Raw genomic sequence first — 18780 nt, forward strand, 5'->3', positions numbered from 1 at the left:
GAGGAAATCAACAGTAACACAATAATAGTGGGGGACTTTGACACCTCACTTACACCAATGGACAGATCATCCAAAATGAAAATAAATAAGGAAACAGAAGCTTTAAAAGACACAACAGACCAGATAGATTTAACTGATATTTATACGACACTCCATCTAAAAACAGCAGATTACACTTTCTTCTCAAGTGCGCATGGAACATTCTCCAGGACAGATCACATCCTAGGTCACAAATAAAGCCTCAGTAAGTTTAAGAACATTGAAATCATATCAAGCATCTTTTCTGACCACAACACTATGAGATTAGAAACCAATTACAGGGAAAAAAACGTAAAAAACACAAACACATGGAGGCTAAACAATACGTTACTAAATAACCAAGAGATCACTGAAGAAATCAAAGAGGAAATCAGAAAATACCTAGAGACAAATGACAATGAAAACATGACGATCTAAAACCCATGACTGCAGCAAAAGCAGTTCTCAGAGCGAAGTTTATAGCTATACAAGCCTACCTCAAGAAACAAGAAAAATCTCAAATAAACAATCTAACCTTACACCTGAAGGAACTAGAGAAAGAAGAACAAACAAAACCCAAAGTTAGCAGAAGGAAAGAAATCATAAAGATCAGACCAGAAATAAATGAAATAGAAACAAAACAATAGCAAAGATCAATAAAACTAAAAGCTGGTTCTTTGAGAAGATAAACACAATTGATAAACCGTTAGCCAGACTCATCAAGAAAAAGAGTAAGAGGACTCAAATCAATAAAATCAGAAATGAAAAAGAAGTTACAACAGACACCACAGAAATATAAAGCATCCTAAGAGACTACTACAAGCAACTCTATGCCAATAAAATGGACAACCTGGAAGAAATGGACATATTCTTAGAAAGGTGTAACCTTCCAAGACTGAACCTGGAAGAAACAGAAAATATGAACAGACCAGTCACAAGTAATGAAATTGAAACTGTGATTAAAAATCTTCCAACAAACAAAAGTCCAGGACCAGATGCCTTCACAGGTGAATTCTATCAAACATTTAGAGAAGAGCTAACACCCAACCCTCTCAAACTCTTACAAAAAACTGCAGAGGAAGGAACACTCCCAAACTCATTCTATGAGGCCACCATCACCCTGATACCAAAACCAGACAAAGATACTACAAAAAAAAGAAAATTACAGACCAATATCACTGATGAATATAGATGCAAAAATCCTCAACAATACTAGAAAACAGAATCCAACAACACATTAATAGGATCACACACCATGATCAAGTGGGTTTTATCCCAGGGATGCAAGCATTCTTCAATATACGCAAATCAATCAATGTGATACATCATATTAACGAATTGAAGAACAAAAATCATGATCAACTCAATCGATGCAGAAAAGCTTCTGACAAAATTCAACACCCATTTATGATAAAAACTCTCCAGAGGGCCTTCCCTGGTGGCGCAGTGGTTGGGGGTCCACCTGCCGATGCAAGGGCCATGGGTTTGTGCCCCGGTCCAGGAGGATCCCACATGCTGTGGAGCGGCTGGGCCCATGAGCCGTGGCCGCTGAGCCTGTGCTCCACAACGGGAGAGGCCACAACAGTGAGAGGCCCGTGTACTGCAAAAAAACCCAAAAAAACAAAAACTCTCCAGAGAGTGGGCATAGAGGACACCTACCTCAACATAATAAAGGCCATATATGGCAATCCCACAGCAAACATCATTCTCAATGGTGAAAAACTGAAAGCATTTCCTCTAAGATCAAGAACAAGACAAGGATGTCCACTCTCACCACTATTATTCAACATAGTTTTGGAAGTCCTAGCCATGGTAATCAGAGAAGAAAAAGAAATAAAAGGAATACAAATTGGAAAAGAAGAAGTAAAACTGTCACTGTTTGCAGATGACATGATACTATATATAGAGAATCCTAAAAATGCCACCAGGAAACTACTAGAGCTAATCAATGAATTTGGTAAAGTTGCAGGATACAAAATTAATGCACAGAAATCTCTTGCATTCTTATACACTAATGATGAAAAATCTGAAAAAGAAATTAAGGAAACACTCCCATTTACCATTGCAACAAAAAGAATAAAATACCTAGGAATAAACCTACCTAGGGAAACAAAAGACCTGTATGCAGAAAACTATAAGGCACTGATGAAAGAAATTAAAGATGATACCAACAGATGGAGAGATATACCATGTTCTTGGATTGGAAGAATCAGTATTGTGAAAATGACTATACTACCCAAAGTAGTATAAATAAATATATAAGTATAAGTAAATCTACAGATTCAATGCAATCCTTATCAAATTTCAATGGCATTTTTTACGGCACTAGAACAAATAATCTTAAAATTTGTATGGAAACACAGAAGACCCCGAATAGCCAAAGCAGTCTTGAGGGAAAAAAACACAGCTGGAGGAATCATACTCCCTGACTTCAGACTATACTTCAAAGCTACAGTAATCAAGACAATATGGTACTGGCACAAAAACAGAAGCATAGATCAATGGAACAAGATAGTAGGCCAGAGATAAACCCACACACCTATGGTCAACTAATCTATGACAAAGGAGGCAAAGATATACAATGGAGAAAAGACAGTCTCTTCAATAAGTGGTGCTGGGAAAACGGGACAGCTACACGTAAAAGAATGAAATTAGAACACTCCCTAACACCATACACAAAAATAAACTCAAAATGGAATCGAGACCTAAATGTAAGATCGGACACTATAAAACTCTTAGAGGAAAACATAGGAAGAACACTCTTTGACATAATTCACAGCAAGGTCTTTTTTGATCCACCTCCTAGAGTCATGGAAATAAAAACAAAAATAAACAAATGGGACCTAATGAAACTTCAAAACTTTTGCCCAGCAAAGGAAACCATAAACAAGACCAAAAGACAACCCTCAGAATGGGAGAAAATATTTGCAAACGAATCAACAGACGAAGGATTAATCTCCCAAATATATAAACTGCTCATGCGGCTCGATATTAAAGAAACAAACAACCCAATCCAAAAATGGCCAGAAGACCTAGACATTGGTTCTCCAAAGAAAAGCTGCTCAACATCACGAATTATTAGAGAAATGCAAATCAAAACTACAATGAGGTATCACCTCACACCAGTTAGAATGGGCATCATCAGAAAATCTACAAACAATAAATGCTGGAGAGGGTGTGGAGAAAAGGGAATGCTTTTGCACTGTTGGTGGGAATGTAAATCGATACAGCCACTATGGAGAACAGTATGAGGTTCTTTAAAAAACTAAAAATAGAATTACCATATGATCCAGCAATCCCACTACTGGGCATATACCCAGAGATAAACATAATTCAAAAAGACACATGCACCTCAGTGTTCACTGCAGCACTATTTACAATAACCAGGTCATGGAAGCAACCTAAATGCCCATCAGCAGACAAATGGATAAAGAAGATGTGGTACATATATACAATGGAATATTACTCAGCCATAAAAAAAGGAACGAAATTGAGTCATTTGTTGAGATGTGGATGCATCTAGAGACTGTCATACAGAGTGAAGTAAGTCAGAAAGAGAAAAAAGAAATATCGTATATTAACGCAGGTTATGTGGAACCTAGAAAAATGGTACAGATGAGCCAGTTTGCAGGGCAGAAGTTCAGACACAGATGTAGAGAACAAACGTATGGACACCAAGCAGGGAAAGTGGTGGGGGGATGGGGGTGGTGGGGGGATGAATTGGGAGATTGGGATTGACATGTATACACTGATGTGTATAAAACTGATGACTGATAAGAACCTGCTGTATAAAAAACAAATAACAACAACAAAAAAAGAAGAGCAAATTTAGGATCCTACTTTGCGTTTATATTCTGAAATATGTTTAGCTGAATTTATTTGCCAACGGATCTTAAGCACTAGTTTACACATTCAGCCAGAACTAAAATATGTGTGCAAATTAAAGAGGCTCTTTTCATAGGAGAAAAAAAAAAGAATTAAGAGCATCACTTACTTGAAATGTCCCTGAGCAGCTGCAGCACACAAAGGTGTGAAGCCATTTTTATCAGCAGCATTGACTTGGGCTTCTGCATTCAGCAGCAATCTCACACAGTCTATGGATTTTAATAGAAAGCCATTTTAATTCCCCACTTAGAGTCATGATGAACCAAATTCTATACGAGCTGTAGATAAACACTAACCCCATGGGACCTCTCTCATGCACAGCTCATCTGACAATTTTTTCAGGGCCGCTGTGACACTCCACAGACTATTATAAAGGGAAAGCCGCCCCTTTCCCCCAGGATTGTAATACCCCAGAGTCACCAACTAAGACATGATTTCTTTCGTTTTATTTTGGCGGGGCGGGGGGAGAGGAGTTGCTGATGAGTGAAAGGACTGTCATATGTCAGAAAATGTTTTACCAGATTTTCCCATCAGCCAATCCCCAAAAATAATATTACTGGATGGAGAACAAAATCCATTCACCAAACTGATATACCATTCTTTGTATTTAAATAGTTAAATTCTTACTTTATGATGTTTAATTTAATCTTTAAAATGCTTTCATGTTGTGGTCATCTTATACTTAACTCCCTGAATGAAGATCAAGGAGAACCCACACAAAGTCATCAAACGCAGGCAAAAATATCACCTAGACCTCACATTCCACGTTATTAACTAGACTGAATTTCTTTACATTAGAGAAAATTCCCATAGTACTTTTGAAGAAGTACTCCAAAATACTTTTAAAATAATGAACTATCATCTTGTAGTTCACTAGAATCTTACAAGTAGTCCACTCGAACATAGAGAAGCTCTGAAAACTTCCAAGGAAGCCACATGATGTGAATTATCCAAGGATCACATGGCTTACATATGAAATACTATTTGACTTTGTGTTTGCCATCGAATCATCTCTTTATCTGCACTACTGTATGTTTTAGTATATTTGACTATAAGATTTGCTTTTTAAGGAACAAGATTAATTCCCTGGCTTCATCGATATGTCGTTTATAATTGTACAACCTCTCCGTTCTCTTTAAAAAATCCAAATAACTATAAACTGTTCCAACTACAGAACAATTTCAGACCCATGACCTTTCCTAACTACTAAAACTTTCCCTCACTGCAGCATGTACTAAAGCCCTAAGGCTTTGCTTTCACAGACACCAGCTATTTCTAACAGACAAATTAGAGCTATTTTGTCCTGGCCAAAGTGATAACAGATGGGGGGGCTTTATTCGAAAATGTGCTTTACAGTTACTAGACCCCAAATTTCTACAAACTGAATACATTTCATTGTGCATAAAACAGAGATAACATTTTGCTAGCTGCAGTAAAAGTTTAGATTATTACAGAACTGTCCAATTTGGATTTTTAAAATGCTTATAAAATCTTTAAATCATGTAAAAAAGTTATTTATTCTACCTGAAAGAGAAAATTTGAAACCTAAATTCACCTTTTGCGCATAACAGTGGTTACAGGTGCTTCTGATTCTGCATCGTTTTGCAAGAGGGTGATACAGTGAGGTAAGATGGCACCATCTTACCTGTATGTCCATTCTTAGCAGCAGAATACAAGGCAGAATGGCCATCTTCACAGGAGTAATTTATGTCCAGTCCTTCTTCATTAAGCAGCATTGACAATAAAGTGACATTTCCCTGGGCAGCAGCTTGCTGAAGAAGGGTGGGCCTGCCAGCCAGGGGGGCAGGACCACCACTCATTAGCAAAGGGGTTAGGGAGGGTGACCAGCCTGTGGGTTAAAGTGACCCTAGTTAGAGAGTAGGAGCAAGGTCAAGAGACAGATATTACCCACTCCTTTCTGAATTACACACACACAGACACATGAACATGTACCCCTAGAGGATTATGTGGTTTCTAACATTATCAATCTGTTAATATTTACTTTAGCATAAATCTGTACTGTTATTTCAATCTTATATCTGCTGCTAGTTAAATTAACATACATGGTGACAAATTATTTTTAGTCGTCAGTCTTGCACAGATAAGTGTTAAAGTGGTGATTGGTTTTAGGAAACTAAGAAGGCTGTCTCGATTTGAAAGTTCAAACACCTCCTCAGGGTTTCAAAACAATTTGAATTTTAAAATTACGTATAGGGCTTCCCTGGTGGCGCAGTGGTTGAGAGTCCGCCTGCCGATGCAGGGGACACGGGTTCACGCCCCGGTTCGGGAAGATCCCACATGCCACGGAGCGGCTGGGCCCGTGAGCCATGGCCGCTGAGCCTGCGCGTCTGGAGCCTGTGCTCCGCAACGGGAGAGGCCACAACAGTGAGAGGCCCGCGTACAGCAAAAAAAAAAAAAAAAAAATTACGTACAGATTTCCTCAATTTTGGGTATCAACTGATAGATATCTTTAGGTATAAGATAGAGATAATTCTAAAAAATAGAAATTTTCCTTTTTCTACAATGTTTCCAAGGTACTTAATATAAATTTTACATAAACCACTGAGATGGACCAAATACTGTCAAGGAATCTATTTACATTCCTTGAATTCCCTTATTTGGGAAGAAAAATAATGGGCAGCCAACTTCTATTCAGTGTCAAGAGCTAATAGAAGCACAACATATATAGACTATAACAGCACAAATATTCAATACACAATTTTGAAGACTATGTCATCTGGCCATCTTCACATTTTGTACCAAAAACTTTTCATCAGCCAACAAAACAGAACACTCTACCATATAGTTTTAACAAAAGTCATTAAGAGTTATCATAGAGATTTCTCATCAGTATTTAGCAGCTTTAGAAGAGAATCTGTTAAGTGTGTAAAGTCGGCTGCATATAGCATGGAAAATTTTCTGAATTCTTCCTTGATCAAAAGGCTGTAAAAACAGTAAAGTAAAAATGTTTATTTAACATGATATATAGGTATTTACTGTATTTTAGGCTTAAATACAATTACCTTTCAAAATAAGTCATTTTTATTTCTTCCTTATGGAGCCCCAAAAACCTGAAAGTTGGTGTGTATATGGGGCATATGTGCAAATATTCACTCCTGGGGTACTTTCCACCTCTGTCTGGTAACATTCTCTGTAGTAATATACAATAGTGGAGCTTTTATATCCCCTGCACCTTGGTAACAGGATAATATTCTAAGTACATGGGTGTTATATTAATATGTAATAAACTCATAATTGAATCTTGAATTATTGGCCTTAAATTATTTCACTAAGTATTAAAAAAAGTGCATATCAAAGTATTTCTCAGTATCTTAAAGATTCTTTGGGGAAAAAAAAACAAAGCAGTTTCTACAAATGAACCTGCTTATTAAAAACTGGATATTATATCTTCAGAATCAATTACTTGGGTCTCTGAGTAATTTACTGCTTTTACCTTATTAGACTGCAATAACAAAATTCATTGCTCACAAAATTAAGTATCTTCCCATTGATATTCATTAGCTCTTCTTACAGAAGTAAGATTTTTTACTTCATACTTACAAGAAGGCTCCTCTCTGATACATTTTACCTTTTGTATTTTCTTAAAAACAAAAAAACAAGCCCACAAAAATTAAATCAGTACTTATTAGAAATAGATGATAAACAGAGAAATTATAAACACCAAGGTATGAAACCTTGACTGCAAAGCAAACACAAAAGCAATTCGAACACATTGGCACTGTGGTCCTCTGTGGAACAGGAGGGACTGTGGCTCATGCTCAGTCAGTCTGTCTATCTGTCTCTCTCCCTTTCCTCCCTCCCGACCTTGACCCCAGTCTCCTTTCTGTCTCTCCCAATCCCTCTACCTCACCCCCCAGGGGTCTCAGTTCTTGATACCCTTTTAAGAATATCAACTGGTATATATTAAATGGTTTCCTATTCTTTTGGGTTTTGTTTTCATTTTTCTTTTTTTAATACAATTCTAGACTTTGGGGGACAATTAAAATATAAATATATTTTAACATTTTTAATGGAAATATTCCATTATGGAGATAATTTCCTGGGAAACTCCAGTTCTAATGTTAAGCTATCTTAAGACAAAATATTTTATTCAAAAATTTTCTCAATCTCTAGACCACTCAAGAGTCTTACAGTTAGTTCTGTTATACAAAACTTCAGAAGAATATATATCAATTTTATTTTATTTTAAATACACTTAATAATCTTTTAAAAGTGAAAAATGCTTTATAAATACCAAGTATTCTTAAAGTTTAACTACATTTTTTATCTCCACTATCATTTTCAATTTTCTCCAGCACAGGCAAGTTTAAGTTATTATAATAAATCCTGCTATAAAGATGGGAAAAATAAAACTTCACCATGAGACTTTACTGTTCATTTGAAATTCCCGACAATGATAAAAGTGATAATATTTAGTTGACTGGTTAAGTAATGGTTAAGTAATGATAGAGGAGACCTGCACTCATACAGCTACTTTAATGATGTTAGAAAAAGGTCGTTCAGCTTTGCAGTATCATGTGCAAACATGAGTAAAAGTGAGCATCTGGCAGAACGTGCAGTGATGAAGGGAACAGACAGAACATGCAATGGCAGAGGAGTGAAGAACAGCTTCTGGCATCAGCTTCAGAGTGTGGAGAAGGTTAATCTCATTCATAGCTCAGATCAATCTCGTTTTCTGACTTAGCCTTTAAGCCAATTAAACATGGAGGATAATTTTTTAAATATATGTTTACCTAAGGAAAAAAATCTGAACCAAATTAAATAAAATGTATCAAATAATAATTTTTTTAAAAAAACAGAAAAAAACATTTGCAAGGGTATGGAAACTCAGTTGCCTGGGGTGATTTCTGGTTTGGGCTTCTGTTCACCTAACGATTAAAATGTGTTCATTTGACAAGGTCAGCAGCAGCAACAAATTCTAATTTGTTTATAATTTTAAAGGTTATTTAAAGATTTAACATTTGGCTATAAAACTGCTAATCGAGTTAGAGTAATTTACAACACAATTCATTAAAGTGGTATCTTTCGTCATTGCAATTCTCCTCAGTGCTTTCATTTAATCATAATTGTTTATCATACACATAAGCTGACATAGAAACAAATTTTTAGAGTTTGAAAGATCGTGGGATCTAGATTTCCAAAGAGGGAGAGGTAGTGAACTGCTATTTGAAAAATTCAACAGGCAAGTTTAATACGTCTTTTTAGTTTGGAACTATTATTACTTTTTTGGTTCAGTGCTTTCATTTTTAGATGGAAAAACTAATAGCTCAGAGAGAATTTGCTCTTTAGGGTAATACATAGCAAGGAGCAGAAATGGACTAACGCTGCCTTTTTATACTCAGTCCACTGCTCTTTTCATCACCAACATTGGAAAACACATCAACCAGGTATCTGATAGACATGCTCTGTCCCCATGGCCTGCTCTTACCAATCACAATGATATCAGTGGCTATTTACAAGATGCATACCCTTCACTGAGCCTATGCTTTGGCGAGGCACATGCTCACCCAGGCACAGGTAGGTTAGGAAGGAGGAGGAGGGTGCTTCCTAGTTGCAGCGGGCACAGCAGCAAAAATAGGGGCATCTAAATGGAAAACAGGTGAAATCCTGTATCTCATTTGGAAAGTTTAGGTTGACCTACATCCACGGTTGAGTTACACACCCCAACTATGTAACTGCAATAACATTTCTATCCCCCCAATAGAATGGATGTTCAGTAAATTCTTGCTGGTGGCTAACAGCTTCCACTGCCGCCATTTTCTCCTAATAAACTATATCTTATAATCAAACGGCAAAGAAGCTTGTTACCACACCAAATGCAATCCTGCAGTTCTAAGAATATTTTGGCCAAACTGCAAAATCAGAGAACAGAAAATGAGGAACCAGTTCCACGGATCTTCAGTGACTGCTATTTCTTTGGTTCCACTATTTATCCTCTTTTGTTCTCTAGACACAAGCAAAGGCGTTTTTCCAGAGGAGTTATGGTTCCTTTATCCAAAATCCCACTGTATCCTAGGCAGGGCATTTTAGTGAATAAATAATGGACTAGGAATTCTCTGACTTTAAAGGTTCACTTAAAATCCTGCTGTCAAAAGTTCTTCAGTCACGGATCCTGATTTTAAAGCTTTTCCATTGAAAACAAAGGGCATTTGGAGCTGAACCCTGGAGCACAGTAATGACCAAGGCAACTACTGGCAAAGCACTGGGGTATAAAGCAAAGATGGCTTTGTATTTTTTTAAAAACTGGCAAAATTCATATATCCCAGGAAGTGTTTTCTGTTTTATAGTCTATGCATTTATGTCAACAGCATTGCCACGTCCCCAAACATTTTTGGAACTTGTGTTTTGCAACTACCTTAAGTCCTTACAGCACATTCTCTGATGCTCCTGAATGGTAGCAAAACTTCCTCCTTTGAGGGTGGATTTAACTTGTGGGAAACAGCTAACATCATTTTAGGCCATGAGAAAGGCCATCCAGCTCAGTAATACCATTTTAGATTAAAAAAGAATATATGGAATGCTCAATGCCTGGAAAGACATCCCAAAGCAATACCAGAGTCAATTCTAAAGCAAATTTTCAAAATGCTTTAAGCAACAGTAAATTGAAGCAGTAATATCACCTCTTTTTGTTCGTCACTCATGCCGCTCTAAGCTCAATACCATGCTCTTTGTACGTTATGATATTAAATCCTCCTAACAGCCACCCTCCCCAATATGAGCAGCATAAGCTCCATGTTAAGGATGAGAAAAGTTGCTCAGTTCAAGAAAAATCCCCCAAAACACACAGCTGTAAATGGCAGAGCCTAGATTCCAAGGCAGATCTGACTGACATCAAAGTCCATGCTGTTTCCAATTCCCAATTTTGCCCCTTGAAATATGAAACTAGCCTCTCAAAGAGCTTAATTTCAAGGAGACAGCTTATAATTGGATAAATAAGTCCCGTTATAATGCTCTCATTACCTGATAATTAGCAAGTACAGTACTACCTGTTTTTCTTATTCCCATGCTTCTCCCTAAATTTTAAATATAACACAGCTCAAATCTTCCTTTAATTCTTAAAGTTCTCTCTCATTAGAACCAACAGTCTCTACTAACCACTAAGATCCTGGGGTAGAAGAGACCCTGCAAAGTTTCAACAGAACTATGACACCGTAACATTATTTTAGAGCCACATTTACTCAGTGAAAGATGAATGCCAATAAAAAGCAATGCTTCCTCTAGCACTATATAACGAAAGGGAAAAATCCAGTTCTTTATCGATTCTTTGCTCAAGAGTCCCAGATTCGGTGACTTCATAAACCACATCTGCAATGGAAACCTTCTCTAATACAGCCCACATGCGATGTTATCCATCTGTGCTCAAGTGTTAGATGACAGCTCTAAATAACTTCTGAAAGAAACTAAACTTAGAACAGAGATTTATAAATATACACACTATTTTTGAGGTTAAAAAAAGTAAACACCAAACTGATATTAAAACTTAGAATATACCAATTACAGAACACCTCTCATCAATTTGATAATCCAAGGTGGACTGTAGTGTCAGTAACTACTTGAACACATTCTTTCAAATGTCATCTCAGAAGGGACAGAATTGAACACACACTGTCTGGCGATGGCTCACTAATAGTGAAGTCTTCTGAGATAGATATTTAATAAGAAGGATGAGCCCCTCCTCCCATGGAAATGCTTCAGTCTCTCTAAATTAATGGTCTCCATGTGCTCCAAACCACTACTTTCAGGTTATTTTTAAAAGAAGACGACACTTAGCATAACAAAACCACAATTCATATAGCAAGATGAATCACCATACCCCGGAGCCTTTAGAGAAAAACACAAAAAAAGAGAGGAAAGAAATAGAAAAAAAAAAAAAAAAAGTATCAAATTAAAAAAAAAGTTTCAAGGCAATGTGAAGGAAACAAAGGCAAGTGAGAGGACAGGTCACATTCTTAAAGAAGGGTATAACATTCCAATCCCTTTACCTGATGCTGTTACCAGGAGGCTGTCTGAGGCACCTGCTCTACAGGATGAGGCACTAACAGGGTTTATGGAAGAGCGAAAGGCAATGGTGGTGGGAATGACAAGGGAACTTTCTGAACATGCAGGTTGGTTCAGTCCAGGGGTTTCAGCAGGCCAGGCACCCACCTGAGACGTGGCCAGGGCTGAAACGGCACAGCCTGCAGGTGCCACAGTTAAATCTATGGATGGTTTTGGTGGCAGCTGAGGGGAGGAAGACTTAAGGAGATTCTCCTCACTTATTACCCTGTTCCCTTGTGGCAAACTGGAAGGAGGCGAAGCCACAGTTTTGCTATCAACTTTGGCCCCTGCATTGGAGGCCCTGCTGCTATCCATGACCACCTTGAGTTGCGGGTGCGGTGGAGAAGGAGTGTGGGAGAGCCCTGGCTTTTTGGGAGGGATGGGAGGAGGGTTTCCTCTGTCAACTCGTGCGGCACCGGGAGTTTTTAAACTGGTCCGACCGACCGGGGGGTAGGTGCCAACGTCCCCTGTGGGGGGCACTCCAGGTTTTGGGGGCGCTCCCGCTGGAGGGCTCGTAAATCTTGACAGTGCTTGGGTCACAGTATTCCGAGCTAGCTGTTTGGCCACTAGGTTGTCACGACTTGTAGGAGATACATCTCTGGATGGAGGACTTTGGGTGGTGTTCCCATTTTGGTCTGGGTCATTAGCATTGCCCTGAAATCGAAACCGAGCTGCTTGGACTCGCGGGTTCAGGCCTGGATGCAGAGGCGTGTTGGCACATGGTGAATGTAAACTGTGAGGAGGTGGGGTGGGCGTGTGCCCAGCGGCCAGGGCGGCGGTGCTGGGAAGCGGGGATGCGCTACTGGTTAAATCTGGTGTTGAGCCGCTGCTCGGTCCATTTTCCTCAACTCTGTTTGCGCTTGGAGGTGGGACAGTGGGCAGAGAGGAGCCAGTCAAGTCACCGTGGGAAGCCTGCCTGTCGATACCTGGCCTGACCAAGTCGGCACTGGCACACGCATTCCCCTTCGCACTGGCGGAAACTAGGGGGCTCCCCATGGCAGGCTTTACAGGCACGGTCGAAGGTGACTTCTTCACGGGGTCAGTGCTCTCTATCACTAGGTCTGTCTGGCATGCAACAGATCTTGTCATCGGTCCCTCTGTGCCCACAGATATAGAGACCAAACGTCTATCTTTTGTCTTCCGGGGGAGGGAGAGGCTGGGTTTGCTGTCGCTTCCCCTTTTCAGTTGCTCGATCATCTTCTTCATCTTGTCTATCTCCTCTTTGAGGTCAGTGGTGTGTGCTTCTTCTCGGTGCAGCTTGGCACGAAGCTGTTCCCGCTCTGTGTCAAACTCTGAGAGCTGTTTTTCCATCTGAGCTTCCATTTCTGTGCTTCTTCGTTTCTCAGCGGCGAGTTCCTCTTCTAACGCACTCGTCTTTTTCTTCTCCTCTTCCAGTTTGGCCATCACCTCTTCTAGCTTCTGGGCCTCCTCTAGGACTTTGCCCGAGAGCTGCTTGCACTCCTTGACCAGCATCAAGACCACGTGCTTGTTCTTGCCTCGCTCCTCCTCCAGGCGGGTGGCCAGCTTCTTGTGCTCTTGCTCAAGGGCTTGGAGCTGAAGCTTTTCCATCTCCAGCTGAAAGAAATGCACAGGACAGCCCTGATTAATAGGCAGAGGATTCTTTCAGCCAAAGAAGTGGAGAGATTTTTATTAATTTTGTAACAATTACATGGTTTGGGTTAAAGTGTCACATTTCTGAAACGTGTTGTGAGATGACAGATAATATTTTAGAGACTCATTAAAATGAGAAAATAGATGTAAACGGTTTTACAAAAAACATCTAAATTACAGCAACAGAAAAAAAAAATTTAATGTATTAAAGTTAACTGTAGAAAAGGAGAATAGTTACCTGATGCTTCAAATCACAACACAGATTTCAGCAAGGTCTGCTTTGTAAAAACAGAACTGTTAGGGAACTGATTTTTTTTTTTTTTAGGCTTAATGCCTTAAAATGACTAGTCTTTGAGGCACTGTATAATAAAAAGTGCTGGAAGCAGAGGACCTCAGTTAATTTCTAAACTATACTTGCTAATCATATTACTTAGTTTTTTGTAAACTTCTTTGAGCTTATGATGGGTTGCTGTAAAAATCATGTAAAATCATATATGAAAGTTCTTTGAACTAATATATAAGAAATATCTTATTAGAAATACAATCAGTATCAGCGAACCCCAAGTCTGACCTCATCTCCTTCAATCCCACTTTGCCCACTTGGCTCCCATGACACTGGTCTCCCCGGTGTTTCTTGAACATCATCCTGCCTCAGCGTCTCTGATCTTGCTGCTCTCTCTGCTGAGAAATTCCACCACAACCCATCACACAGGGCGCCTGCGCTGAGGAGTCTGCGCACTGCACAAGGGTGACTGGCTGCAGGGGTGAGAGGGACCGAAATCCAGTTCTGCCTTCTCACCACACGTCTGCCCAGGCCTGGGGTTGTATCTGCCTGGAAAGAAGCGCGCGTTTTCCTTTAGGAAAAGGCTCTGTCTGCTCACTGAGCCACAGGTCCCTAGGATTTAGGCTTTCCAAAGCAACATTTGCTTAACTGATCAACATAGAGAAGAAGCTTTTAAAAACTTTTAAACCTCCAGGTGGGGTTTTCTAATATGCACAAAAACACCCAATGGCACAAAAGCCTGGCTCTTTTACATCCTTCAGGACTCTGCTCAACTGTCACCTTCACAGCAAGGCTGCCCTCACCATCCTGTGGAAGACAACAGTCCTTCCCACCCTTGTACTTATCACTCTTTGGTTAGCACCTGCCTACCTCGACTAGAACAGGACTCCATGAGGGCAGGGACTGTGTCTTCTTTGCTGCTGTGTCCCCAAGACCTAGAACAGTCTCTGGCATACAGTGGTGCTTAATAAATTATTGATTGAATGAATGAAATTAACACAGTTCACAAAGACACCAAACTTCCAAAGGCTGATGGACTTTTTGGATACGAAGGCCTTACAGATCCACTATTCTAACATGTTCGCCCAGGTTTCTCACTTCTCTCCAGGAAACATCTGCCATGAGGTGCTTGTGAGGGATACATCCCAAGCTGGGCTGTAGTCGTCAGGCCGGTCCACATGCCTTACCTTCTCAACTAGAGAAACTTTCCCTTGGTGGTCCATAAAGGGCCTTACGTTTAAGGTTAAAGTAGATCTACCTGATTAAAGACATGGAAAGGACTCCCGCAACCCCCAGATGTTAAACACAAATATACTCTCAAGAGAGACAGGAATTATTCAAGCCAGTTCCAAGTCATCAGTAACAGAGGAAGGAAATGCTCGCATGATCCATCAATTGAGAATGTGCTCCTGTTCCTCACCATGAAATCCATTACCCCATTCCCCTCAGTCACACACGAGACCAAAAGCAGAGAATGGTTCACTGCCCAACGAGCAGTCAGAGGTATTATTCATTTACTTTGGGATTCTTCCTGCTTTCAGGAAGTCGCCGAATAGCAATGCAATGGGTCCTATAAAGAGGTGATCAGGAATACAGATAATTCCCCAAGAATAATTAGACAACTATCCATACACATACACTCTATTCTACTATATGAAATTTGGGGGTGACCTCATAAGTAGATTATGTAAGATTTGGGAAACAACAGTGCTGTCCTATACTAGATGTATATGTATATTTTATTCATCTGGGTGCCTCACAGAAAATTGGACTTATTAATAGCTAAAGCACTTTTAACTCTTCTAAATGCATCAAGCAATAGGTTACTATGGAAGGCATACAGAAAGTTAGAGCTATAAAGAAAATATTAAATATGTTTTGTATTACCCCCTCCCCTTTTTATAGCAACGTAGGAAAAAGCACATATCAGGTCAATTTTCAGCTTATTTTTAAAATATGATTTTCCTAATTTATCTCTGAAGGTGGAAAAAAAAGTTTGCTTGTAGAATTTAAGGGCTACCTGCACTTTATAAAACAACTAACTGGAGGCCAAGTTGGCGATTTCCCTGATGTCATCCAGTTATTCCATGTCAGGATCCCGGCACTCATTCAGGTTTCCAACTGTCTCAAGTTTTTCCCACCACATCACACACGCTGCCCATGGTATTTCTATACTATGGGTCATCACGCTTTCTTTCTTTCTTTCTTTCTTTCTTTCTTTCTTTCTTTCATCTATCTATCTATCTATTATTTATTTTGCGGTACATGGGCCTCTCACTGTTGTGGCCTCTCCCGTTGTGGAGCACAGGCTCCGGACGTGCAGGCTCAGCAGCCACGGCTCAAGGGCCCAGCCGCTCCGCAACATGTGGGATCTTCCCGGACTGGGGCACAAACCCGCGTCCCCTGCATCGGCAGGCGGACTCTCAACCACTGTGCCACCAGGGAAGCCCCACACTTTATTTTTGAAATAACTTTCATCTTACAGTTTAGAATCAAATTAAAGACTTCCAACAGGAGATCAACTCAACTAATCTCAGATATTTATACAGAAAACTATACTCCTATAAAAGCACCCAGAATTCTTCTGCATCTTCGTCCTTCCATCATTCGTGCCTTATAAATCCAATCTCGGAGGAACATGAGTCTTTTTAATCTCACTACAGATAACAAAGCACAGAGGAAACCACATAATGGATGCACCTACAACACATGGTTCCAAACTCAATTGAGCTCTGAGCCCCAATCATCAATCACTCTACCTAACTCTGTTTAGCCTCCTCTACCATTTACTACATCAGGGAATATTTAAACCTCTGCTACTCTCCCCAATACTTCACCCAATGACAACTCAAGAGACTCTCAGTCTACCCTAATAGACTCTTTTATCAAGAAAATTCAGACTAACTCACTCCCTCTACATCCTGTCTCGTCCCTTAAGCATTTTTATAGCCACTCCAATCCATATGTCCTTCCCTTCACTCTAAGGGAGAGAGGTTTCCATCTGCTGAGGGTCAGACTTTCTTCAACAATTAACTTCATTACTCCCTGTCACCTCTGACTTGCTCCATCAGTGATCACACTGCTCTTTATAAATATTAAACGTCTTCCTCTCTATCAGCTCCTTCCAATCAGTATATAAACATATTCCCATACTTAAAAAATAATTTTTATATTAAAAAAAATTCCTTGACTATTCTGGCCCAGAGACAAAGTTCTTGTCCTTGAAAGAGTAAGAACTATAGTACTAAGTTCTAATCCCAACTTCTTGGCCGTGTCACCTTGATAAGTTTTCCCTCTAAAGATCAGTTCTGTTTCGTGCTCTTATCTGAACAACAGAGAAATGACAGTCATTACATTATAGGATTAAATGAGGCAAACACATGTAAAGTATCTACCATTGTGCCTGGCACTAAAAAATGTTAAGTTTTCAATTCATAACACAATAACTATTTGTACTATTTTAAAATGTCAGTTTTACACAGTGTTTTTCCTCTGAAAACACATTTACAGGCAAAGATCTAGAGAGTTGACCATATTAAACATACAGATGATGTTTTTATAAGTTTGATAGCAATTATAATATAACAATACAAAACTACATCAGAGAAAATTCCACTACCAGTAATGGTGAAACAACTTTTATTAGACTATCTTCTCCTGCAGATAATAACGATAAACATTTGAAAACATATTAAGAAAATAACAATTTGAAGGCTCTGGAGAGCAATAAAAGTGATAAAAATAGGAGAGGAGTACACCTTCCCATTAGGAAGAAGTCAACAGCACTGGATGAGATTTCCCCTTGTAGAGCTTTTCAAGTGAGGGCTATGCCCTGTGCTGACAGCTCTGGCAGCAGGAGCTCAAGCACAAAGCACCCCTTACAGTGGCCTGAGGAGCCAGAGGATGAAACTGGAGCCACTGCAACTAACCTCACCAGCATCACTGGTTAACTCTTGAATTATACATTCGTAGGAGAGATTCCATACTGAATGACAGAGGTGGCTGCTGAATGGAGAACTGAGCAAACACTTCAGCTATTGCCAACTGCAAAAAGCCAGAGGTCAGAGTATGAATCTAACCAGGTTAACTACTTACTAGAAATACACTCTTCAGAAGATAACAGAATCCAGTCTCTGTACCACATCACCCATAATGTCTAGTATGCAATAAAAAATTACTGGGCATGCAAAAAACGTATTTTAGGTGATCCATTGTCAAGAGAAATGTACTCAAACAGAAACTGATCTTAAGATGATCTATACTGGAATTCACAAACAAGAATCTTAAAGCAGCCATTTTCTAAGAAAATATAGTTGCAGTGACTGAACAGGATAGGAGTCTTAGCATAGAAATGCAAACTAGAAACAAATGGAAGGTCTACAACTGAAAAGCATAATATCTAAAATGAAAAAAAAAGTTGACTGAATGAGCTTAATAGAAGATTTGAGAGAGGAAAACTTAAAAAGAAAAGAAAAAACAATGAATTTGAAAATAGAGCAAAAGGAAGTACCCAATTTGAGGAACACAGAAAAGAAGGACTGAAAAAGTGAAAAGCACTTCAGTGACCTGTAGGACAATATAAAGTGGTCTAAATTCCACATAACTGGATTTCCAAAGGGTGAAGAAAGAGAGAATGGGGAAGAAAAATATATTAAAAGAAAAAAATGGCCCCCAAATTCACAAATTTGGTAGAAAACAAACTTACATATCCATGAAGCTCAGAAACCCCAAAACAGGATAAATATAAAGAAAACCATACCTAGGCACATCAAAGTAAAACTGATGAAAACAAAGATAAGAAATGATATTGAAAGCAGCCAGAGAAAAAGACACATTACATACAGAGAAACTACAATATAAATGATAGCTGAATTATTATCTCCAAAATACATGAAGCGAGAACTGATAGAAGGGAGAAAGACAAA

General features: G+C 39.2%; 1 protein-coding gene across 4 annotated transcripts in view; it reads right to left on the reverse strand.

The window, feature by feature from the left end:
• Nucleotides 1–18780, reverse strand: part of CTTNBP2 (cortactin binding protein 2) — a 181696-nt gene that overhangs the window by 70544 nt on the left and 92372 nt on the right. For 3 of the 4 annotated variants that reach the window (XM_081244582.1, XM_081244581.1, XM_081244580.1), the window contains exons 4-6: nt 11907–13536; nt 5549–5752; nt 4013–4112 (exon numbers count right to left, since the gene is read on the reverse strand). In XM_081244582.1, coding sequence (XP_081100708.1) covers nt 4013–4112; nt 5549–5752; nt 11907–13536 — 1934 coding nt within the window. Of the gene's footprint in view, nt 1–4012; nt 4113–5548; nt 5753–11906; nt 13537–18780 lie in introns of those variants that run through there. The other variant, XM_081244583.1, reaches the window with a different exon arrangement.

Source organism: Mesoplodon bidens, assembly GCF_964165515.1.
Source record: "Mesoplodon bidens genome assembly, chromosome: 9".
Classification (NCBI taxonomy): Eukaryota; Metazoa; Chordata; class Mammalia; order Artiodactyla; family Ziphiidae; genus Mesoplodon; species Mesoplodon bidens.